The 25,664-nt window shown below is 45.4% G+C and overlaps 1 protein-coding gene and 1 long non-coding RNA gene across 2 annotated transcripts in view; one reads left to right on the top strand and one right to left on the bottom strand.

Moving 5' to 3' along the window:
* Positions 1–99: 99 nt before the first annotated feature.
* Positions 100–25,664, top strand: part of QDPR (quinoid dihydropteridine reductase) — a 26,350-nt gene continuing 785 nt past the window's right edge. Inside the window, exons 1-6 of the mRNA XM_032273136.1 lie at positions 100–390; positions 3,000–3,092; positions 7,519–7,615; positions 10,416–10,556; positions 20,401–20,509; positions 21,927–22,010. Of these exons, the coding sequence (XP_032129027.1) occupies positions 280–390; positions 3,000–3,092; positions 7,519–7,615; positions 10,416–10,556; positions 20,401–20,509; positions 21,927–22,010 (635 nt within the window). The 5' untranslated portion in view covers positions 100–279. The remainder of the gene's footprint in view (positions 391–2,999; positions 3,093–7,518; positions 7,616–10,415; positions 10,557–20,400; positions 20,510–21,926; positions 22,011–25,664) is intronic.
* LOC116547078 lies at positions 9,438–14,088 on the bottom strand. The gene is made up of 2 exons (XR_004266932.1): positions 14,047–14,088; positions 9,438–9,509 (listed from the first exon to the last, which is right to left on the bottom strand). It is a non-coding gene; the product is annotated as an uncharacterized LOC116547078 (long non-coding RNA).

The following is a 25,664-nucleotide window of genomic DNA, read 5'->3' as shown; positions in this document are numbered from 1 at the left end:
GCGCGCCGCACGCCCCGGGGCCCAGCACCTGCCCGCGGGTGGGAGGCGGGGCTTCTCCGCTGTTCCATCCTCGAGGCAGGGCCTGGCAGAGGTTACGGTAGCTCTGGGCGGCTGGGCGCCCCGAGCGTGACCGCGCGCTAGGCGGCAGCAGCGGGCGCGGCTCAGGGCAAGGCCGCAGCGCTTTCCCTCTTGGCGGGGTTGGCCGGCCGGGGCGGGGCGGGGCGCGGCCCTCGGACTAGAGGGAGTCGGAGCTGCGGGAACCAGGCGTGCAGCAGAAGGATGGCGGCGGCGGCGGCGGCGGCAGCGGGCGAGGCGCGCCGGGTGCTGGTGTACGGCGGCAGGGGCGCGCTGGGCTCTCGATGCGTGCAGGCGTTCCGGGCCCGCAACTGGGTAATGCTGCGGGCTGGGGGCTGCCGGATCTCCGCGGGGGTGGCCGGGGGCTTTCGTGTGCAGTCCGTCTGGGGGCAGCCTGGAGGAAACTGGGGGCCCCTGTGCACCCCGTGACCCGTGTGCTTGCACGTGCGCGCACAGGTCCACGGATCTATTCCTGTTTCCGAGTGCGTGCGCACGCCAGTCCCAGGGCGCTGGGCCTTCGCTCTGCAAGGAGGTGCTCCGTAGGCCTCCGCCAGACCCACAAAGTCCGGCGTGAGTCGGGAGAGAATTCCAAAGCGGAGGAACAGGAGCAGGGTTGAGAGGATGGAGAGAGAGTGTAGAAGTCGTGTCTGGAATGAGACAGCCCACTCCCGGTTACTAGTCCTGTGACCGCTATTGATTACTTAAAGCCCTCGAACCTCAGTTTCCCCATTTGTAAAATGCAGATTCTGATAGTGTTTACCCCTTAGGAGAGTTGCGGGGATTACATAAGATAATTGGTCTTTTCCATAATGAAAAGGTGGAGACTTATTGTGTGCAAATTTATTAGCACATAAATTACCTGATGCCTGGTAAAAAGTGTATAAATGCTGGCTATTAATGTTACTATTACTACCCACCCCTGTTCTTTTAGCCCCGTTGGATCTGACAATTTGAAGGCTCAGCACCACTTTGCTTTGCAAAGACTATTTCAACTACGTTGTATAGTCAATTTCCAGGAGGCGGCAGGTCGGAGCAAAGCAGATCCATGGCCACAGACCCTTGACCTTAGCCGCTCAGCAGGCCTCAGCACTTTCCCAGTGGAGACCTTTCCGGGGGCAGCGTTCTGGGAGCTTAGCAGCAGCAGCAGTGGCCTGGGCAAGAGTTCCCTGGGATCAGAAAAAGGATCTCAGGATTTTCCAAAAAAAAAAAAAAAATCGTATCTATCTACTGATCTATATAGATTTAGGTGCCACAAGTACAGTTTAGCTACATGGATATGTTGTGTAGTGGTGAAGTCTGGGCTTTTAGTGTAACCATCACCCAGTGTACATTTACCAGGATTTTCTTCTTGCTCAGAATCTGGGACAGGAATATGTTTCTAAAGGATTCAATCATACCACCCGCTTCCAGCCACCCACTTGCTCAGAGCCTGGGGACACTGGATGAGGACACTTTCCCAGGTCTTCAGAGATGCATGGTGGTGACAGAGGCAGCACTTCTGCCAAGGGCCAGGCCCTGTGCTCCCAGTACCAGAGTTCCCATAGACTCTTAATCCTCCCAATAACTTTAAGGCAGTAAATCCCATTAGTGTCATGTGTTAGAGGGTGAAAGCTGTGCTTTTCCCTGATGGTGGCACTTTTGTTTACATTGGTCTTGGCAGAATCTGGAGAGCTGATTTACCTCTGACTCTTGGTCCTTTTTCTCCTTTCTTCCTGCCATTTTAGGGAGGGCTAGGATGATGGAGACTTCATCGTTTCAGTATCCCCCATGGGATAACAAGTTAATTAATAATATAACAAATGTTGATGAATAGAGGTAGAAATATATATCTCTGGGGACTTCAGACCAAGAGACCCTGAGTAAGGACCGAGCATCACCTGTGCCATGAGCTTTAGCATCTTCCATTTCATTTAATTCTTACAGTGACCCTGTTAATCATCAACAAACACCCTCTTTTGTGGGGAACCTCTGCCCAGCATTGGAGTGAGAAAGCCACTCTGGCAGAGCTGGGATTCAACTTGCTCTGTCTGATTTCCAATCCTAAAACCCATCCCTCTCTGCCGCAGGGCAGGGATCCTCTGTGGGCTGAATCTGGTCTGCCACATGTTTTTGTACAGCCCATGAGTTAAGAATTGTTTTGCATTTTCAAGTTGTTGAAAACAAAATCAAATGAAGAATATTTTGTTATATGAAAATTACATGAAATTCACATTTCAGGAACACAGCTGCACTTATTTTTTTTCCCTGTTTATTGATGTGCTCTGTTACAATTGCAGATTTGAGTAAAAACAGAGCCCATATGGCCAGCAAAGCCTAAGGTAATTATCATCTGGCCCTTCACAGAAAATTTGCTGGCTTTTGATGTCTCTAGAAGGGCAGGGTTCGGGTTTTAGAGGTGAATGTGGAGGAGGAGGAGAGTGTTTGGAGGTAGGAGGGGCTGGGATAGGACCCAATATGGGGTAGGCTGGCCAAAGTCAGGTGTCCCTGGAACATGCATGAGAGGTCAGTTGCTAGTTCCTTTCTCTGGTGAGTTTTCATTTAAGCCTCTTACCTGTCTCTACTCTACTCTCCTCCTCTTTCTTTTTTTTTAAAATGGAGATAAAGTCTCATCATAGCCCACCGCAGGCTCCAACTCCTGAGCTCAAGGGATCCTCTTGCCTCAACCTCCTTTGTAGCTAGGACTACAGGTGTGTGCCATCACACCTGACTAATTTTAAAATTTTTTGTAGATGCTGAGTCTCGCTGTGTTGCCCAGGCTGACCTCAAATTCTTGGCCTCAAGAGATCTTCCCACTTTGGCTCCCAAAGTGCTGGTGTTACAGATGTGAACCACTACACCTGGCCAACTCCCCCCATTTCTGTGTGTGACTCTTTCATGGAATAACAACTCAATGCCTCTTGACCAAAGCTGTTTTCTCCTTCCAGTGGGTTGCCAGCATTGATGTGGTGGAGAATGAAGAGGCCAGTGCTAGTATTGTTGTTAAAATGACTGACTCCTTCACTGAGCAGGCTGACCAGGTAATTTCAGAAAGGCCCCCAAAGGCTGTGAGGGGAACCCGGGGGAGAGGTGACCACTGGCTGTACGTTCTTCCTTTTTTTTAAAGCTGGTATTTCTCTAATTAGGAAAGCCATTTATGCTCATTGAGGAAAATTTGGAAACTGAAAAACAATACAAAGATAAATTATATAATCATTTTGGGTTAGCTCACTGTTAATGTTTTGGCCTACTTCTTGTCTTTTCTATGCATATTGTGTGTTACTCCTTTTATAAGTTTAGGCAATTTTCTATTTTATAGTTTACAGTTAGCTTTTTGTTTTGTTTTTTAAACTTAAATGTTTCTCCAGATTACTGAAAAAACCTCTTTGTAGATGTGTGATATTCCATTTTATGGGTTGGCCACTGTTTACTTAGTTTCTATTTATTGTACATTTGAGTTTTTTGCAGGATTTTATTTTTTTACTATTATCAAGAATGCTGTGATGAACATCTTTGTCTATATATCTGATTATTATTGTTTTTTATTTTGAGAGAGTCATGCTCTGTTGTTGAGGCTGGAGTGCAGCGGTGCAATCTCTGCTCACTGCAACCTCTGCCTCCCAAGTTCAAACAATTCTTGTGCCTCAGCCTCCTGAGTAGCTAGGATTATAGGCATGCACCCCAATGCCCAGCTAATTTTTTTGTATTTTTAGTAGAGACAGGGTTTTGCCATGTTGGCCAGGCTGGTGTCGAACTTTTGACCTCAAGTTATCCACCTGCCTTGGCCTCCCAAAGTAATGGGATTATAGGCATAAGCCACTGTACCCAGCCCATATACCTGATTATTTAGGATACGTTCTAAAAAGTGGAGTTGCCCAGTTCACAGCATGAGCACTAACAGAGCAGGTTATTTTTAATTATAAAATTTTATGCATATTGTAAAACGAAAGTCCAACAAAACTATGAATATAGAAATAAACTGTGAAACTGTCCTTTTTCTCCCCAGCAGAGTGTCGTTTCCCAGAGGGAAGCACTGTTAACAGTTTGATGGATATCTTGGTATAAATATCTTAGATGCTCTTAAGCAGTGTTTAACTTTCTTGAGAAGCCCTTCTGGTGAGCTGCCTGGATGACTCTTATTTTTGCATCAGGGTCTTGCTATGTTGCCCTGGCTGGACTGGAACTCCTGGGCTCAAAGGATCCTTCTGCTTCATTCTCCCAAATAGCTGGGACCTCCCGAGTAGCCACCATGCCCGGCTGACTCTGTGTTTAGTGGGTTTTAGTGCTGCAGCCCACCTTCCTAAAGTTAACTCCACATCATTGTGTGAGGCACCATATTTTCCCAAGCATTTGGTGTGGCAGGCTGGCAGGCCACTTTACAACTGTGAGGACAAGTTTGCAGAGACTAACTGACAAGGCCAACAAGCTACTCAGTGACGGAGCCAGGATCATGGGTCTCCAGATACGAACTTTAATAAGTTTAGGTGCCGCTTAGTCTGTAAGTGGGTCTACTTTTCATTTAGTTGCACTCTCCCTAGTATTTTTAACACTGATATTTTATGATCCTTATCTCTTTTTTTTTTTTGAGATGGAGTCTTGCTCTGTTGCCCAGTCTGGAGTGCAGTGGTGTGATCTCGGCTCACTGCAGCCTCCGCCTCCCAGGTTTAATCGATTCTTCTGCCTCAGCCTCTGGAGTAGATGGGACTACAGGTGTGCACCACCACGCCCTGCTAATTGTTGTATTTTTAGTAGAGACGGGGTTTCACCATATTGGCCAGAATGGTCTTGATCTTGACCTCGTGATTCACCCGCCTCGGCCTCCTTAACTGCTGGGATTATAGGCGTGAGCTACCACATCCTGTCCCTTATCTGTTTTTTTTTATAACAAATTAAAAAAATTTGAGAGTTGATGCATGTATGATGTAGAAAATACAAATAAGCAAAGAGAAAAGGGAAATCATTTATGGTTCCAACATATAGTTAATCCTTTATTTCCTTCCAGTCTGTCTCTCTAAAACATACATGTATAAACCTACACATTTTAAACATAAAACTGTGAGCATAACTGTGCTACTCATTTGCTCTTTCTAAAATGTCAGTTTGATATAGATTGGAACGTAAAAGCCAGACGACTTATTCTAGCACTTCCATTTTTTTATTGTTCTTACTTTTCTTAGTGTGATCTTAATGTTCCTGTACCTAAGTGATCTAGATTGGCCTTAGTGAATTTCATAGTGAAAGTTGACGTGGCATTGTTAGTTGCCAGGCACCATTCTCAGTGCTTTATTTTCATTAACACATGTAGCCTTCATTGCATCCCAAAACAAAGCTTCTAATTTTATCCCCCTTTTAAAAGGGATAACTGAGGCACAGAAAGGCCCCAGTGTTTGTCCAAGGTCAAACGGACAATAGGTGGCATAGCCAGTACTTGGACGTGGGCAGTCAGGGTTTGACAGCTGTTCTCTTAACTGCTATGCTGTGGTGCCTTAAAGCAAAATAGCTTCATGTGAATGAACTGATAAAGTCCAAAATGGCTGGGTGCAGTGGCTCACACCTGTAATCCTAGCACTTTGGGAGGTGGAGGCAGGAGGATCACTTGAGCCCAGGAGTTTGAGACCAACCTGTGCAACATGGCAAAACCCCTTCCCTACAAAAAAAAAAAAAAAAAGTTAGCTGAATGTGGTGGCATGCACCTGTAGTCCCAGCTACTTGGGAGACTGAGGTGGGAGGATGGCTTGAGCCTGGGAGGTAGAGGTTGCAGTGAGCCAAGATCATGCCACTGCACTCCAGCCTAGGCGACAGAGCCCGACCCTCTGTAAAAAACAAAAAATAAAGTAATAAAAGCCAAAATGAAATGGAAGGGTGGTGCTGGGTTTGGAGAGCAGCAGCCCTGCCAGGCGTGGGTCCCTGGAATTGGTGTCTCTTCAGCGGCTCTTCTGCTGTGATTAATTCTAGGTTTCTAACGTCCCTTCAGGTTGAATGTGGAGGTTGTTTCCACCCAAGGCTTGACAATAGAGTGCATTTCTAAGACAGAGATTGAAAAATGCGTTAGTGCTTATAAACTTAGATTTAAAGTCTTTTCCCTCTTCCACTAGTTCACCAAAGGAAGAGGAGTACCTTTTCCACCATACCCTCAATGTTAGGAATTTCTGGACATTCAGCATAACATTGTTTTGTCATGCAACTGGGGAGAGGTAGTCAACTGAAATGTTCCTGCTGGGAGAGTGCTGGGTCTTGATTTAAGTCTTCATAAAAATATATTAAATGTAGAGGGGAGGTCTTATTATGTTGCCCAGGCTGGTCTTGAACTCCTGGGCTCAAGTGATTTTTCTGCCTCTGCCTCCCAAAGTGCTGGGATTCTAGGCATGAGCCACTGTGCCCAGCCTGATTTAAGTTTTAAGAAGATTGGGCTGGGTGTGGTGGCTTAAGCCTGTAATCCCAGCACTTCGGGCGGCTGAGGGAGGCGGATCACCTGAGGTCAGGAGTTCAAGACAAGCTTGGCTAACATGGCGAAACCCTGTCTCTACTAAAAATACAAAAATTAGCTGGGCTTGATGGCAGGTGCCTCTAATCCCAACTACTCAGGAGGCTGATGCAGGATAATGGCTTGAACTGGGAGATGGAGGTTTCAGTGAGCTGAAATCGTGCCATCGCACTCCAGCCTGGGAGACAAGAGCAAAACTCCATCTCAAAAAAAAAAAAAAAAGAAGAAGAAAGAAAAAAAAAAGTCTTAAGAAGATTGATCTTAATGAAGCAATTGGGATGTGTCGTCTCAGCCATTCCAGAGAAATATGGAAGAGTCATGGTGGATGGCCAGAATTGCCTATCTTGACAGACTGTTTTTTTGATAAATCATAACAAGAGGGCATAAATATATTTTCAGTGCTTTAAAATCTCAAACAAACAGAAGCAGGGAGATCATCAAAGTGAATCCCCCATGTGCTTAATATTACCAACATATTGCTATTGAATTTTTTCTTGCAATTGGTTTTTCTTAGTTTTTCATTGGCATTTTTTTTTGGAGTTGCAGTTAAAGGGATTTTTGGATTGGGGGCAAGAATAGAGGTGATCATCTTTTTGGATTATAATTCTGTGATTTGCAAAGAAAGTCTGGAAAGAGATATACCAGGATGTTAACTGTGGGCAGTGAAACTACAGGTGCTTTTTTTTTTTTTAACCTTTGCCTACTTTATTTTATTTCAAGGAGTGCTCATGTCTCTACCTTTCAGAATGTATACAAAGACACTCTAGATTGTTTTATAAAAATTACATTGACATGTACTTGGTCTTCATTGTCTACAATGCTCATCAGAGTTTAGTCCTCTATCTAATTTTCAAAGTGTTAATTGCCAGGTGTTGTAAACTAGCTTAAAAAAGAGAGAAAAAGATACCGAATTATCTGTAAAGATGCTAGCCTGTTTTGGCTTACCTTATAGCTTATGCATTTCTTTTGTTCCTGCATTGAAGGTGACTGCTGAGGTTGGAAAGCTCTTGGGTGAAGAGAAGGTGGACGCGATTCTTTGCGTTGCTGGAGGATGGGCTGGGGGCAATGCCAAATCCAAGTGTGAGTCACTTCCTGAGTCACTCTTTCATTCTGCTCTGCTCTTTGTCCGGCTGACAAGGATTGGGTGTGGACTAGGTGACAGGCTAGCTGTTTTTCTGTATGTAACCCAGAGGCTTTATAGTTGTTCGGTGAGAGAGTGATTACTGCTCCCATTTTATGCATAAAGAAGAAACCTCCCCTGGAGGACGTGATGAGGGCATTGAGTTTGAGTTTAAAGTAGAGGCAGAATGAAATCAGCATGGTGTGTGCCCTAGCCTCTCAGGGCTTATTGCTACTAGGCATTAGCAGATGTGTAGGAAGTGCAGACATCATTAGGAAGTCAGAAGTCAAAATTGAGTTTTTACTAAAGCTAATGCATTTTTCAACTTTTCTTTTCTTTATTTTTTTGTTTGAGACAGAGTCTTGCTCGGTTGCCCAGGCTGGAGCGCAATGGTGTGATCTCAGCTCAGTGTAACCTCCGCCTCCCGCATTCAAGCAATTCTCCTGCTTCAGCCTCCCGAGTAGCTGAGATTACAGGCACCCACTACTGGGCCCACCGCCACGCCTGACTAATTTTTTGTATTTTTAGTAGAGATGAGGTTTCACCATCTTGGCCAGGCTGGCCTCCAACTCCTGACCTCAGGTGATCTACCTGCCTCAGCCTCCCAAAGTGCTGGGCTTATAGGCCTGAGCCACTGTGTCTGGCCCATTTTTCAACTTTTCATTTTTGTCATTTCTAAACATACCAGAAAAGTTGAAAGAACAGTGAATACCTTTATATGCTCCATCTAGAGTCAGTAACTTTAACATTTGCTGTACTTAGTTGAGCTTGTTTTGTTGTGCCTGTGCACTTTGTGCATTTTTAAAAACTGTTTGAAAGTAAATTTACGCCTCACTATATTTCAGCATGTATCTCCAAAGAATAAGCCCGCCCTACATTCTTGTGGTACCGTTGTACCTAAGAAAATTAACAGTAATTCTCTAAGATTAATAATATTAAGCCCATATTTAAATTACCCCAGTTTATTCCATGTCTGTTACAGTTCTTTTTCCCTAACCATATTCCACTCAGGGTTTGCATACTGCATCATGTTGTTTTTAGTCTCTTAATCTAGATTTTTTTTTTAAAGCGCCTGTGATAAGACTTTTAGTCAAGTTCTGGGCAGTTTTCATACAGCATCTCTCACATTCTGAATTTGTCTGAACTTTTTTTTAAGGTGTTATTGGACTTGTTCCTCTATTGGACTTGTTCCTCTATCCTTGGTATTCCCTGTGAATGGGAATTTGGGTCTAGAGACTCGATTAGATTTAGCGTAAATGTTCCTGAGGTGTGAATTCTTCCTGAGTGATGGTTTGTACCTTATATTATATCACCTGGGAAGCTCAGCATGTCAGCTTGCCCTACCATAGGGATGCCAACTTTGATGCTTGGTTGAGATGGCAACTACCAGACTTCCATTATAAAGGTATACTTTTCTGTTTGCAGTAATTAGGTCATCTGTGGGATGTGTGGTACTGTGGTATTGTGTGTGAATGTCCTGTTTCCCAAGTATTGTACTTTTTACCCAGTGGTTTTAGGCATTCATTGGTAATCTCTGCCGGAAGCACTTATTCTATCTGGGGTTAGAAAATGGTAGTTTTCTAATTCTATTATCCCTTCTACATTTATTAGCCAAAGCCATTTAAAAAGACATTGACATTCTGTGACCCACATGTAAATGTGAGAGTGGTGCTTTGTCAGGTGATCAGGTTAGCAAAACAGCTTGATAACCTTTTTTATGTGTTTTGGGAGAAGAAATAAATGTGGATCCATCAGTTTTTTTCCAAGTCTTTTTTTGTTTTGTTTTTTTGAGACGGAGTTTTACTCTTGTTGCCCAGGCTGGAGTGCAGTGGAGCGATTTTGGCTCGCCGCAATCTCCTCCTCTGCACCGGGTTCAAGAGAGTCTCCTGCCTCAGCCTCCTGAGTAGCTGGGATTACAGGCATGCACCACCACGCCTGGCTAATGTTTTATTTTTAGTAGAGACGGGGTTTCTCCATGTTGGTCAGGCTGGTCTCGAACTCCTAACCTAAGGTGATCCACCCGCCTCTGCCTCCCAAAGTGCTGGGATTGCAGGTGTGAGCCACCGCACCTGGCCTTTTCCAGTCTTTTGTAGTAGGGAAATGCAATACCTTATCACCTACTGACCCCTCCTATATCAGGAGGGCATCCTTTTTTGAACTCCAGGTACCACATGCCCTGCAGGTTGCCCAGTTGGTGGTGTGACATATGGTACCACTTGTTCTTCCTTAAGTCTCTGGCAAGGCCAGGGAGTTAAAACAAGTGTGAGGTGGCTATTATTTCAGCTGTCTTTAAAAGAGTCTTTAAAGCTAACGTTAAACTTAAAGCCATAAAATATGTGGCTCAGTAAAAGCCCTCTTTATAGCTGTACAGTAATAGGCCCTTAGATTTTTATCACAGAGAAAACCTGATGTACACATTCAGGTTCTTATTACAAATCTGTTACCGTTCATAAAATAAAACAATCTTTGAATTCAAGCCAGTCTAGCAAGTCAGTTAACTCCAGGTTTATTTGCTAAAATTTATTGGTCAAAATTTTGTCAGTATACAGGTAAGGAGGCTGAACCTCAGGTGATCCCATGGCCTGGATTTGAACCCATGTCTCTGACCACTGAGCCCTGCACTATTTGTGTTAGACCTTGCTATAGACAGGGACCCAGCGATCAGGAGGGAGGGCTTGCCTGGGTATGGGGCTGCGTGAGTTGAGCTCACCTTTTGGTTTCTTTCCTGGGAATGCTGGACCCACATGTTTTTTCCCTCAGCTCTCTTTAAGAACTGTGACCTGATGTGGAAGCAGAGCATGTGGACGTCCACCATCTCTAGCCACCTGGCTACCAAGCATCTCAAGGAAGGCGGCCTCCTGACCTTGGCTGGCGCAAAGGCTGCCCTGGATGGGACTCCTGGTAAGCCTTTATTTCCCCATCTGTGAAGTAGGGGTGCTTACATTGTTTGCTGGGGCTGCTGGGCGCTTAGATGGAATAAGGACCGTTAAAGGCTTTATCTTCTAAGGTGCTTCACAGATGGATGGATTTTGCTTTCTTTGGGGCCTGAATCATTTTAGGAAGAAGAGTTCTGATCTTTTTGTTTGCCTGTCCTCACGTTTATGGTGGTTAGGGAACATTGTGACCTGGTACCCCCCTGTTTATTTATCTGTGATCTGCACTGGAATGAATGGTGTAGTGGATATTCATTAGTTAATACACGTGTACTGTTATTATTATTACATTGTATCCATGCGTTGCAGGGAAGCAGCTTAGCAGCTGGAAATAGCATAGGTTTTAGAATGAGAAAGGTTTGTTAGTTTGGCCAGCACGGTGGCTCATACCTGTAATCCCTGCACTTTTGGGAGGCTGAGGCAGGAGGATTGCTTGAGCCCAGGAATTCAAGACCAGCCTGGGCAACATAGTGAGACCCTGTCTCTACATTAAAAAAAAGAGAGAGAAGGAAGGGTTGGGGGAGGATTATTTACTGTAGATGTGTGACCTTGAACCAGTTCTTTGGTCTCTGATGAGATGTCTACTGTAGTTTCCTTAATTGTAAAATAGTGACAGTAAATCTAACTTGAAGAGTGCTGTAAAACTGTAGAGGTGTTGATATGTAGAAAGTGCCCAGCACATGGTAGGCACCTGTAAATGGAAAGTCTTACTGTTATTCACAATAAATGATAGGTCTTTCAGTCACTCTTTTCATTTCACGTATATTCTCACTTTAATCTCATCAGTATTATCTTTTTCAGTTTACAGGTTAGGGGACTAAAACTTGGAGAGTTAAGTAACTTGTCTGGGTTTGTGCAGTAAGAAAGTTGCAGACTTACTTGAACCAGAACCCTGATCAATTACTAATTGTGTGTTTTTTCCATTATGTCATTCCTTTTGCATTTTTTACGACCTGTATTAGTTTGCTTCGGTAGCCACAGACTGGGTGGCTTAAACAACAGAGATTTATTTTCTGGTAACTCTGGAGGCTAAAAGCCTGAGATCAAAGTATCTGCTCGCTGGTTCCTTCCAAATCGTCTTTTCTTGTAGATGGCTGCCTTCTCCTTTTGCCTGCACATGGTCTGGTTCCTTCCATATCCTGTTTTGTTTTGTTTTTTTTTTTTTTTTTTTTTTTTTTTTTGAGACAGAGTCTTGCTCTGTTGTCAGGCTGGAGTGCAGTGGCCCGATCTCGACTCAGTGCAGTCTCTGCCTTTCAGGTTCAAGTGAATCTAATGCCCAGACTCCTGAGTAGCTGGGACTACAGGCGTGTGCCACCACACCCAGCTAATTTTTGTATTTTTAGTAGAGATGGGGTTTCACCATGTTGGCCAGGATGGTCTCAATCTTGACCTCATGATCCACTCGCCTCGGCCTCCTGAAGTGCTGGGATCAAAGGCGTGCGCCACCGCACCTGGCCTGAATTCTCTTTTCTTACAGATGACTGCCTCCTCCTTTGTCTGCACACGGTCCTCCCTCTGGGTGTTTGCGTCCTCATTTCCCTCTTGTAAGGACACTAGTCATATTGGACTAGGGCCCACCTTAATGAGCTCGTTAAGACCTTCAGATATAGTCACATTCTGAGGTACTGGGAACTAGGACTTCAATATATGAATGTTAGGGGATGCATTTCAGCCCATAACACTTGGGGATAGGGCTAAATGAATTTAAGTAGGGGTAGAAAGGGGAGCACAGGGAGGCAGGAAGTGTCTACCTCAACTACCTAAGTTTAACTCTTCTTTAAAAAAGAAGGGAGCTTTGTTTTTGACTCTTTCGTAAGTGGTAGAGACCTTGGGACCCTTCTCATTTGTTTACTTTTTTAGAGACAGGGTCTCTGTCACCCAGGCTGGAATGTAGTGGTATGATCATAGCTCACTGCAGCTTGGAACTCCTGGGCTGAAGCAGTCCTTTGCCTCCTGAGTAGCTGGGACTGTAGGCACACACCGCCATGCCTGGCTAATTTTTGTATTTTTGGTAGAAACAGGTGCTATGTATTTTTTGGTAGAAACTAGCTATGGTGCCCAGGCTGGGCTCAAATTCCTAGCTTCAAGTGATGCCCCTGCCCTGGTCTCCCAGAGCACTGAGATTATTGGCACGAGCTGCTATACCAGGCCCCTTCTCAATTTTAATGCACCTCACTGAACTGTGAGGTTGTGACTATTAGCAAAACCTTGTCTCTCATTTTCTTCTTCCATTTCTTAGAGCATGTGATGTTACAAGTCCATGGCTATAGCAATCAGTAAAGCTATGTAAATGTTAGCTGGTTGGTTGAGATCTGATTTTTATTTAAGGTGACATGGAGCAGAGGCACTAGGAAGTAAACAGAGAAATGGGTCATAGCTTGACAATTTAAAAAAAAAAAAACCCTAGGACCGAAAGACTGATTTTTCTAAATGACAGAAGAGTCTCCTGCTTTCCTTTGGTTTGCCAGTATCCTTTGATTACAGTTTGGGTCGTGGTTAAGGCTGCAGGCTCTGGAACCATGTGTGTTGGTCTTCTGTTAAGGTTCTGCCACTTACTGTGACACATTTGGCAAGTTACTTCACCTTTCTGAGCCTCCGTTTTGTCATCTGTAAAATAAGCTTAATAGGCTGGGTGCCGTGGCTTATACCTGTAATCTCAGCACTTTGGGAGGCCGAGGTGGGTGGATCACGAGGTCAGAAGTTTGAGACCAGGCTGACTAACATGGTGAAACCTCGTCTCTACTAAAAATACAAAAATTATTTGGGCGTGGTGGTGTGTGTCTGTAATCTCAGCTATTCAGGAGGCTAAGGCAGGAGAATCACTTGAACCCGGGAGGCAGAGGTTGCAGTGAGCCGAGATCACACCACTGCACTCCAGCCTGGGCAAAAGAGCGAGACTTCTCTCAAAAAAAAAAAAAAAAAAGGTTAAATAATGTCTCCTTTATATATATGCTGGTTGTGCCTTGTAAATGTCTTAATGGATCTAAATGAATGAGAAAGTTATTACAGAGTCAATAGTAAGGAGTCATTATTATTATTTACTCCAGGCTTAGTTCTGCCCAGCTATTCCTGCCTCAGGTGTTAACATGTTTGTTTATCTTTAACCCCTTAAGTTAGATTTTGTTAAACTATTAATAATTTGAGTCATGAGATCTTTTAAGTGTGCTGTAGACCTCAGCAAAATTGGGGAAATTGATCTACAATTTGAAAGTAAATGATGAATCAGGCTTATTAGTCCCTCAAACTCAAGAAGATTTGTTCGCAAGGGAGTTTGTCACTTAGAAGGATACTGAGAACACCTCAGCCTCCTATTTCCAAGATTGTATTTGTAGACTGTCTTCTGTAGGATACACTGTATTAAAATGGTAGTCACTTTGTTTACCATTTTTTTTTGAGACGGAGTTTCGCTCTTGTTACCCAGGCTGGAGTGCAATGGCGCAATCTCGGCTCACCGCAACCTCCGCCTCCTGGGTTCAGGCAATTCTCCTGCCTCAGCCTCCTGAGTAGCTGGGATTACAGGCACGCGCCACCATGCCCAGCTAATTTTTTGTAGTTTTAGTAGAGACGGGGTTTCACCCTGTTGACCAGGATGGTCTCGATCTCTTGACCTCGTGATCCACCCGCCTCGGCCTCCCAAAGTGCTGGGATTACAGGCGTAAGCCACCGCGCCCGGCCTATGTTTACCATTAAAGGTATCTGGGCTGTGATTGGAAATCAGTTTGGGGGGACCCCAATGATCAATTTGGAAGTGTTGACCATAGTGAAATGCCCTTTTTCCATATCTTGCAAATAATCTTCTTTGTGTGCCCCAGGAAAGGTGTCATTCTGTAGAATTAAGCCATTACAGTTGCTATTTGCTCATTTCTTTCCTTCATCAGAGTCCCTCCGCTTGTGTTTTTGAATGGAGTGAAGAGAGAGCTCTGGGACTTTGAGGACCAGGGTTGGATTAATGAGCACTTACGCCCTCGTTTATTTTAATCACTGAAGGGTTCGTTATGTTTTTATACTGCCCCCTGATTAAACAGAGAAGCTAGGGATGGTGAAATACTCTTCTGGTGCTTCCAAATACCTGAGACCTTGACCTGTTTTGCAATTTGAGGTTGTTATTGAAGCCGTTTTGTGATTGGTTCCTTGGCTGGGCTGTGATCCTCCCACCTTCTGCTGGACTTGTGATACCTCCACAGCAATTGCATTTTAAACTCTGTGTGCCGAGGATTTTAGGGAGCCTGCTGACCTCTGGAAGAAATAGTGGTTTTCAGTAGGTGGAGGGGTTTTCAGTGACTAACCATTCCTTGTTGCTGTGATAGCAGTGTTTAGTGAGCAGCTACTATTGGGTGCAGTGGGGGAACACAAAGAGGAAAGAGACCCCATCACTGCCACATGCTGTGGGGCAGAGGGAAACCTACCCTTAATAAAAGGCATCCCTTGCTTCAGTCAGCAAATACTCATCGAATAGTGGGAGGAAAGGAAGACCAATAGGTAGCAGGTATACACAATGTCAAAATTTGCTCAAATGGTACACCCTAAACATGTTTAAGTTTATTGTATTTCAGTTATATCTCAGTAGACTTGGCAAAAAAGGAAAACATTTTTTTAGGCCTCTATCTGCTGGATGCTAGGCTTGTTGGGCTAAGCCCGATCTTATCTCATCACCAAAGGTATCTGTCAAGTAGGTGCTATTAATTTCTCTTGATTACACAGGAAAAAACCCAAAGTTCAGTGATTTTAGGTGCCTTGTCTAAGACAACCTGGTTAGCGAGTAGCAGATTGTTCTGAATAATAAATTGGTTAGTAATTAATACATAATTATAATCAGTAATTATACTAATTACTGATAATGTAATTATATTGACAATTATATAATTATATTGAGAAAATTTTGTTTTGTTGAGGGTGCTGATTCCAATAGGGTCTTGGAAAAGGACCTGCTTTGACAAATGGAGCTTATGGGAAAAGATGAGAAGGTATTGTATTAGTTTTTATTTAAATAAGGTAATTAATCAATTTTTAAATTGGAAAACTAGCCAATGCATGTAGTAAAAATTCACATGGCACTAAAAGAAACACAATGAATAGGAAGAGTCTCTCCTAGTCACACCCCTGGTCTCTACGCACTTGCTCCCCAGGCCCAGCTACAGTGATGGCTTCTCGGGTGTCCTTCGGGAAGCATTCTGTGCACATTCTGGTGTGCGTCCATGCCACACTTATATACTTTTAAAAAAGCACCATAATTTGGCGAGGCACGATGGCTCCTGCCTGTAATCCCAGCATTTTGGGAGACCGAGGCTGGCAGATCACCTGAGGTCAGGAGTTCAAGATTGGCCTGGCCAACACAGTGAAAACCCCCTCTACTAAAAAATACAAAAATTAGCCAGGTGTGGTGGTAGGCACCTGTGTAGTCCCAGCTACTTGGGTGGCTGAGGCAGGAGAACGGCCTGAACCTGGGAGGCGGTGGTAGCAGTGAGCTGAGATCGTACCATTGTACTCCAGCCTGGTGACAGAGCAAGACTCTGTCTCCAAACAAACAAACAAAGAGGCTGAGGTGGGAGGATTGCTTGAACCCTGGAGGTCAATGATGCAGTGAGCTGAGATCGCATTGTTATATTCCAGCCAGGGCAACAGAGCAAGACTGCCTCAAAAAAAGCCCACTATAATTTGATGATTCAATAGAGGCTTTTTCTGTGCCTTGCTCTTTTCACTTCATCATAGATTAAATAATTTAAAAGTTAGCTTGTCTGGAATATCGAGAAACTGATGAGCTACTGAGAATCACCTACCATACCTTGAACGAACAAAGCTACCAGTTTATTCTTTCATTCCCACAGTATTTGAGTGCCCACCATTTAACTAAGCCGCACTATCCTCCTTCCAGAAACCTACCTATTGGTCTTTTCTGAAAGCAATGAATAAAGTATTTATTTATTTAATTTACTTTTTTTTTTGGAGATGGAGTCTGGCTGTGTCACTCAGGCTGGAGTGCAGTGGCGTGATCTTAGCTCACTACAGCCTTAAACTCCCAGCCTCCAGCCATCCCCCTACCTCCGCCTTCTGGGGAGCTGGAACTACAGGCACATGCCATCACACCTGGCCAATTTTTAAAATTTTTTGTGGAGACAGGGTTTCACCATGTTGCCCAGGCTGGTCTCAAACTCCTGGGCTCAAGAGATCCACTTGTCTCAGCCTCCCAAACTGCTGGGATTACAAGCCTGAACTACCTCACCTGGCCAAATAAAGTACTTATTGAATGCCACCTTTTGGTTTGGGATACATTGTTAAACAGAACAATAAAAATCCCTGCCTCTGTGGAACTTACTTCTGGGAATGAAAGAGCCCTTTGGAGTTTATGAGATGTGTCATGTTTCACATCGTCTTCAGGAAAGCCTATGACCTGGGCATTGGATCCCATTTAGCAGGGAAGAGCCAGAGGCTGAAAGAGCTGCTCGCCCAAGTTGCAGTGGTGAGGAATCTCCTGGGTGCTAAGCTCTGGCCTCAAAGTCCAGATTCTGGGTTCTTTCTGGTGTGCTGTGACGTTCCTCAGAGCCAGGAAGCTGCCCTGTGCTTCTTCGTCTTTCTTACACTGAGCCCAGGGATTTCCACATGGAAGAGACTCCATTGCAGGGGAAGGGGTGAGTGGGTTTTGACACCCAGGAGCAGGTGGACCCTGGCAGCCCCTTTCCAGGCTCTGGCTTTACAGGCAGCAGAGTGCTGGCATGTTGGTTTGATGGTGTTAAGGCCAGAGTTGTTACCATGCCGGCATGTCACAGTCCTTCCATTGCTGATAAGGAAGGAAATGCCCTTGATGGGCCGCAGATGACTGCTTGATCTGAAGAGGAATCGTCCATTTTAATATTAATAATGATGAGCTGGGAGAGGGGGGAGAAATGTCACCCCCTGCCTGCCCTAGTCACTGGGAGAATATCTCCCTGGCAAGGTGCTGAGCAAAGCCCCTCCTATACCAGGCTGGGCTCCCTCCGCCCTGATCAGGTCCTGTGCATGCCCTCCATGGTTTCCAAGACCCTTCCTGGATGTGGTCTCCCTCCATCCTCAGCATAGCTCTGTGAATAAATTGTGATCTGCCAGGAGCAGTGGCTCATGCCTGTAATCCCAGCACTTTGGGAGGCTAAGGCAGGCAGGTCAGGAGGTAAGGAGATTGAGACCCTCCTGGCTAACACAGTGAAACCCCATCTCTACTAAAATTACAAAAATTAGCTGGGTGTCTGTGGTCCCAGCTATTTGGGAGGCTGCGGAGGTCGCAGTGAGCCAAGATTGCGCCATTGCACTCCAGCCTCGGTGACAGAAAAAAATTGTGTTCTGAGTTACCACTCGCATTTACAGATGGAGAAGCAGACCCACAGAACTTGGGATTTTTTTGGTGGCTGGAAGAGCAGGAGTTAGGTCCGCACTTTTTGAATTCCAAGTTGATGGACCTTTTTTGCCGTCTGAGGAAAAAGAGTTGCCGGTGACTTGCTCAAAGTTGTGAATGACAGCAATGGCCAGGTTTGAGTGTTCCTCTGTCCTCAGTACTGTATGAGGGAATTTGTTGGGAAAAAACCCGATCAATAGGAGTTTTATGAGTTGGTATAAGTAAGGAGGACACTGGAAGTATACTCCAAAGCAGCGTCTCTCCCAGGAGGGTTCATGGGGCAATGGAGAGGGAAGAGGGTGTGTCATTGCATGTAGAGGAGGGGTCTCAGTGGCACAGGTGCAGTGAGTCATCACGCCAGCACATAGTCACATGTTCTGGTAATGGAAGCTCCTTTTGGAGTGGAGACTGTAGCATGGTAATGAGGAAAGTCCACTTAGGTTCATCTCTAAGTTTCTGGGGTCTCTCGGGAGCTGATTTCCTCTGACTAGGCGACTGCCTTCCATGTGAGGTATGGGAAAAACCAGGCTGAAGGGCAGGAGGCTGTGAAACAGGCTGATTGTTCAAGCTGATGAAACTCCTATAGTCCCTGGAGACCCTCCCTGTCCGCTGCACTTGTACATGGTATTTTATTTGATTGTTGTATTATCCTTAGGATTTGGGATTGTCATTCCCATTTCACAGAAGGGGAAACCAAGGATTCCAAGGTTTAGTAGCCTCTCCCAGTGTCAGTCACTAGCAAGCAGCAGAGCCTGCACACGAGCCAGGTAGTCGGGTTCCAGGGCACATTACTTCTATTGATTTGATGGAAAACACTCATGGAGTGCCTGTCCTGTGCTGAGGGTATGCTCAGAATTAAGTACTCCATTCCTGTGTGCCCTAACGAGCCCCTCTGGATCACACCTGAGTTTATTCCGATAACGTGATTAGTAGGCTGGGGCCCCTCAGGATGGGGCTATTTCCTAGAAAGACCAAGTGATTAGGAGGTTAGAACTTTCAGCTCTACCTACCAACCTCCTGGAAGGGAGCTGGGCTGGAGGTTAAGCTGTATAAAAACTTCCAGATGTGGTGAGCATCTGGGCTGAACACACGGAGGCGCAGGGAGGGTGGCATGGCTGGAGCGGCATGGAAGCTCCATGCCCACCCCATCTCCTACCCTGCTTCTGTGTCATTCCACCTGGCTGTTCCTGAGTTGTATCCTTTATGATAAACCAGTAACTGAAAAAAAAAAAGTGTTTGCTTGAGTTCTTTGAGCCATTCTAGCAAATTATCGCACTTGAAGAGGGGATTGTAAAACCCCTGATTTGTAGTCAGTCAGAAGTGTAAGTGGCCCAGGACTTGTGATTGGCATCTGAAGTAGGGTAGGTCTTGTGAGACCGAGCCCTTAAATCAGACTGGAGTGTAGTGATATGACCATAGCTAATTGCAGCCTTGACCTCTCCCAGGCTCAAGTGAACCTCCCACCTCAGCCTCCCGAGTAGCTGGGACCACAGGCACATAACACCAGGCATGGCTAATTTTTTAGAAATGGGGTCCCGCTATGTTTCCCAGGCTGGGCTTGAACTCTTGTGCTCAAGGAATTCTCCTGCGTCAGCCTACTAAAGTGCTTGGATTAAAGACATGAGCCACTGCACCTAGCCGGGGGTTCTAATTGAATTATCAGACACCCAGTTGGTGTCTGGAGACTTAGAGAATTGACTGTGTTGGAAAACACCTCAAACCCATTTTACAGATGCAGCAACTGAGGATTAGAGAGGTTTTGGGAACTTGCCCAGAATTTCTTTAGTTGTAAGTGAAGGAACTGGGATTTGAATGTGTGTAATTTGACTTGAAGGGTTGTAGTCCAAATGACGGCTTGATTTTGCTGTCCCATGGCATACCTCTGTGTGCCAGGTGCCCACAAGCATTTCATGATCAAAGGGTTCAGAGCCCAGTTCTTGCTTGGGCTTTACCCTCTCCATCAGCTTTGGCACAAGTCTGTGTGTGAGCCTGGCATGTACTTAACCTTTCTGAGTCTCGGTTTCCCAAGAATAAAAATAAGATCAACTTTCTGGCTTTTGTAATAAATGTTAAGTGTTAAGTAGGTACACTTGAAATGTCATGTCCTCTTCACTTTCTCTCCATAAATGTTCATTTAACTTTTCTTCCTGGCCTCTTCTGGACCCTGGCACACTGCACCCTGGACACACTGGTAGCCTGTGTGAAGCCTGTGTTCTTGGAAACTGGCCAGAGGCCATAACTCCCAACCCACCTGTTCCCATCCCCTCTTTCTCATGGCTCACTGCTGTTTTTTGGTGGAGGTTGTTTGCGGGTGTGCGGCCTGAAGGAGGCCAGACGCAGCTATTTATAAAGTTTTCAGGGAATAGAGATGTTCAGGAGAAGATTGCATGTCCTTGCTGTCCCCCTGGTGCACCAGTGGTCACTGAGCCATCTTCTCCCCATTTCCCAGGTATGATCGGGTACGGCATGGCCAAGGGTGCCGTTCACCAACTCTGCCAGAGCCTCGCCGGGAAGAACAGCGGCATGCCGCCCGGGTCAGCCGCCATCGCTGTGCTCCCGTAAGTGCTGGGGATTCCCTGGCCGCGCCCACCTCTCCCCACTGCTGCGAGTACCGTTTGTCTGACTGCAGCTTTACACCAGGGACCTGTGTGCCCCCTCACCTCGGGCTCTGAAATGCACCAAAGACTCTTAAGATACTTATTATTGTTTGAGTTGCTGTTACAAAGTACCTTAGACTGGGTGATTTATAAATAGCAGAAATGTGTTGCTTACGATTCTGGAGACTGGGAAGCCCAAGATGAAGGAGCCAGCAGATTTGGTGCCTGGTGAGGGCTCATTCCTCATAGATGGTGCCTTCTGTATGTGCTCGCGTGGTGGAAGGGGCAAATGGGTTGCCTCCAGCTTCCTTTGTAAGCATGCTAATCTCCTCCTAAGGCCCCAAACCTCTCCTGCAGACCCCACCTCTTAATATGATCACCTTGCAGATTGCGCTTGGTGTATGAGGGTCTGCCCACGGCAGTCCTTCTTCAAGTTTTGGGTTCTCCTGGGCTGTCCAGAATGTTTGATTGGTGGGTAGGATGAGTCTGTCTTTTTTGCCATTTTTTTTTCTTCTCCATTTCTTTTCTCCCTCATCATTTCTTCCTTTAAAATCAGACTACACATTTTATTTTTTGATATGTAGCTCTGTCTTTCAAGTCATTATGTGGGGGGTGTGTGTGAGAGAGAGAGAATATGGGACGCTGTTGGGGGTGTTTCTGCTGGTCATCGGGTCCCAGGCAGAGGCAGCTGCTTTGGAGGGAGGCTGTTTCTTCTCACTGGAAGGCTTCCAGCACCAGCAGGCTTGCCTCTTGCCTGTGGTCCTATAAAGGGATGCAGAGACTGTTGAGACTGCACTGATTGCCTTTATAGTTCCCTTTTCATTGTGAGGTTCTGTGTGTGATTCTGTGACATGACTCCCACAGCGTTTTTTGAATGATTCGAATGATTCCTGAGGCCTGAATGTTCTTGGGAGATTCATGCATATCTAAATTCTATATTCTCCTGCCAAAAATCTTAAGGTTTTGTGGAAAATAGCCACATATTTAAAAATTTAGTATTTCAGCATTCTCATATTTAAAATTATATTACTACCTTAAATCCTTAGAAATGAATCTGTTGCATGTTAGGAAGTGAATAAAGACACAGCGGCAAAGTAGTTTAACTCGGTGAAGCTTTTGTTCTGTTCTTATCTGCCTAAATGGTGAGCCACAGCTCACCTTATTGAATTATGCTCAGATGTGGCCTTTGCTAGTGGGGACAGCTTCCTGCTCTCTCTGCTTATCTTCCTGTCTGATCTTTCCATGTAAATGTCACCCTCGGTGCCAGAGGCTCTAGGTAGTCATGCTGTATGTTTGCATTTTCCTGGCTGAGGAGGACTGGGCGCCTGTTGTTATAAAGGAGAGGCATGAATGACATGCTTATCTGTGTCCATTGCAGGGTTACCCTGGATACCCCAATGAACAGGAAATCAATGCCTGAGGCTGACTTCAGCTCCTGGACACCCTTAGAATTCCTAGTTGAGTGAGTATTGCAATCATGTCCATGACTGAACAGCTTCTAGCCCCCATTCTCTGCCCGCTGTCGTCCAGAGGACAAGCCCGTGTTCCTGTGGATCATCAACTGGGGTGGTCTTGGGAGGTCTCCGGGCCTCTGAGGATGTATGGCATATCAGGCGGAATCTCAGGGTAGCTGGACTTGGAGACAGGAGGCAGCAGGGTGGTGGGGTGGGTAGTGCCGACATGAATCCTGGCTCCCTCCCTCACCACTGGCCACACTGAGCACATTATTGACCTGCCAAGGCCTCAGTTTCCCCGCCTGTGTCATGAGGTCCATCATGTTTGTTAGGAAGGTTACATGGGATAGTGTGCGCTAAGCACTCGGCACAGTGTCTGGCCATAGTGAGTGCTCAGTGATCCCCAGCTGCATTTTGTATCGTTACTGCTGTGATGAGGAGCCTCCATGGGGGAGGGGGACAGCAGGTAGATGGCCTGGGGCACATGTCTGAATCAGTGCCGAGCAGTAGACTCACAGAAAATGCCCTGTATTTCCTAAATGCTTTTCACCCATTTGTGAATATGGGTGACGTTTGAAAGCTCATGGGCCAGAGAGTTGAATTGCTCTTTTGTGTTTACTTAGTTATCAGTTCCCCTAGTTAGTAAGCATGTGTTCATTGAACACCCACTATGGGCCAGGTGCCACCCTCAGCCCTGGGGACATGGTGAGGATGAAGATGGGATCCCTGCCCTCATGGAGCGGGGGGGGTGGAGAAAGTCAAGGTGACAGCCTGTCCCAGCAGTGCCTCAGTGTAAACTGCTTTGATGACTGTTTGTAAGAGATGTTTGTGAAGTTAGCAGTGTGCTTCTGGCCTGATGTCACAATCTCATTTAAATTAAATCAAAGAAATTTGGGATTTGTATTTTATGTTTGAAACATGTACTTATAGAGTACTTTTTTTTTTTTTTTTGGAGACGGAGCCTTGCTCTGTCCCCCAGGCTGGAGTGCAGTGGCACCAATTTGACTCACTGCAACCTTGGCCTCCCTGATTCAAGCGATTCTGCTGCCTCAGCCTCCCGAGTAGCTGAGACTGCAGGCACGTGCTACCACGCCTGGCTAATTTTTTGTATTTTTAGTAGAGACGGAGTTTCACCATGTTAGCCAGGATGGTCTCGATTTCCTAACCCTGTCATCTGCCCGCCTTGACCTCCTAAAGTGCTGGGATTACAGGAGTGAGCCACCGTGCCTGGCTACCAAGCACTTTTTATGTACCAGTCAGTATTCTAAGCACTTCACAACTCTTCTTTAATGTTCATAGCAAACTATGAGGGAGAAGCTGTCATTTTTGTTTAAGGCGTAGGGACTTGGAGGGCTGGCAGGGGGCTAAGTCACTTGCCTAAAGTCACACAGCACAGCCGGGATCTGACACAAGCTGTGTGGCTACGGAGCCCGTGGTCGTAACTGGTGTGCTGACAGTTATTTCCGTGTATGCCTGGAATCATGCTTAATGCTTGATTTGCAGGAAAAAAAAAATGGAAGTTTAGAGGAAATCAAGCTTTGAATTGTGTTTGCATCTGAATTTCTTTTTAAAGGCTGATACTCCCAACCACACTTGAGACATTGATCTAAGACCTAGACTCTAGATGGAACATGTGGGGTCTTGTGTCTGAACTCATGTTAGCCATGTGAGCTAACTCATGTTAACTCTGTGAGCCACAGACCCGCAGAGCATGGGCTGTCACATGCACCCTTCGTTCTAGAGATCACATCCACCCTTTTGTGGCATTTGAAAACTCTCAGAAAAATTGGGATAAAGTTTGCTTTGAGATGTCTGTGAGCACATCCTTCCTCTACCATCCCTGGTTAGAATGGCGTTCTCTCTCACCTATCCACGCTGCAGACGAGGGTGAAGGAGAAGTAAGACCATTTAAAACATGCATAACCAACATACAAAACCCTACATATCCAAACAGCACTGGTCTTTCAGAGTCTTTCCTCACCGAGCCCTGCCCTGTCCCCAGAGATGAGGCCATGACACATGACAGTACTTGAGAGAGTTTCAGCAACATTTTGTTTTTTGAGCCCATGTGCGTAAATGGGCTCGTTCAAACCCCAGAGTGGGAGCCTGAGTGACTGGATCTTTAAACATCAGCATTGGCCCAGAAGGTCACAGCTGGCACCAGGAGTATCCCAAGAAGGAACTGCTGAGCACTTTGCAGTTCATGAAGGTCCGCAGTTCATGAAGGTCTGAAGCCCCAGCTGGTGAATTGTTGAAATGGATGATGTACTGAAATGGAAATGCTTTGTGTTAAAAAATTACCATCTACTTCTTGTTTCTTGTGAATTTCTTTTGCCTTTTTTCATTCCTGTCTTCTTAGAGGGCATCTTTTTGACTGCCTGCCACGACTGGAGTCACTTGCTCCTCTCCTCAGATTTGTGAAATGTCCCCGTTACTGTATTTAACATTTTATTGTAGTAGTCTGTTTTTTTGTATCTCTTTTTCCATTGTGTGGTGCAGCTGTGGGTACTCATAAATGTTTGACTAAAAAAATGGCAGATAAATGAATTCTGTTTCTCTCATAAATTTCTGAGAAAGTAGTATAGCAAAGTATTGGGCATATCTCTGTCTCTTCGAATGAACTAATTAAAATCTTTAAAACAATTTTTTTTTTTTTTGAGACAGGGTCTCACTCTGTCACCCAGGCTGGAGTGCAGTGTCAAAATCATGGCTCACCCCAGGTTTGATCTGCGGGACTCAAGCAGTCATCCCACTGCAGCCTCCTGAATAGCTGGGACTACAGGCTTGTGCCACCATGCTCAGCTATTTTTTGTAGAGGTGGGGTTTCACCCTGCTGCCCAGCCTGGTCTCAAACTCCTGGGTTCAAGTGATCCACTTGCCTCAGCCTCCCAAATAGCTGAGATTACAGGCACGAGCCACCACACATGGCCAAATTCAGATCTTTTAAAAATCATGAAAAAATTACAACAATGTAGAAAAAGACCAAAATTAAAGTTAAACTCATGCCAAATCTTGCTACTCAGATTATAATGAGTATACCACTGAACTCACTGGGGGCCTGGGTATGTGTCCATCATGCCTAGTGGCTTTTATACATAAATTTTTTATTATTTTTTAGAAACGGGGTCTTGCCATTGTGTCTGGGCTGGTCTAAAACTTATACCTGAGGTCAAGCGATCCTCCCGCCTTGGCCTCCCAAAATGCTGGGATCACAGGTGTGAGCCACAATGACCGACCTTTAGTGGCATTTATTTATTTAGAGACAGAGCCTCACTGTGATGCCCAGGCTGGAGTGCAATGGTGCAGTCTTGGCACACTGAAACCTCTGCTTCCCGGGTTCAAGTGATTTTCCTGCCTCAGCCTCCCAAGTAGCTAGTATAACAGGCACACGCCACCACACCTAATTCTTGTATTTTTAGTAGGGATGGGTTTCACCATATTGGCCAGGCTGGTCTTGGACCTCCCAAAGTGCTAGGATCACAGGTGCGAGCCACGGCACCCAACCCTTAGTACTTTTAAACAGTCGCTTCTGTGCCACCCCTTCCCTTCACCCGCTAAGCCGTCGTCACTGTGAATGTCAGCGTGTGCCCAGATTTTTGGTTTGAGAATGTAAGTAAAAAAAAAAAAAAAAAAAAAAAAAAAAAAAAAAAAAAAAAAAAAAA

This window comes from Sapajus apella, unplaced genomic scaffold (genome assembly GCF_009761245.1).
Source record: "Sapajus apella isolate SASKATOON/1434 unplaced genomic scaffold, GSC_monkey_1.0 scaffold5, whole genome shotgun sequence".
NCBI classification, from domain to species: domain Eukaryota; kingdom Metazoa; phylum Chordata; class Mammalia; order Primates; family Cebidae; genus Sapajus; species Sapajus apella.
This window is presented reverse-complemented; position numbering and strand designations above follow the sequence as displayed.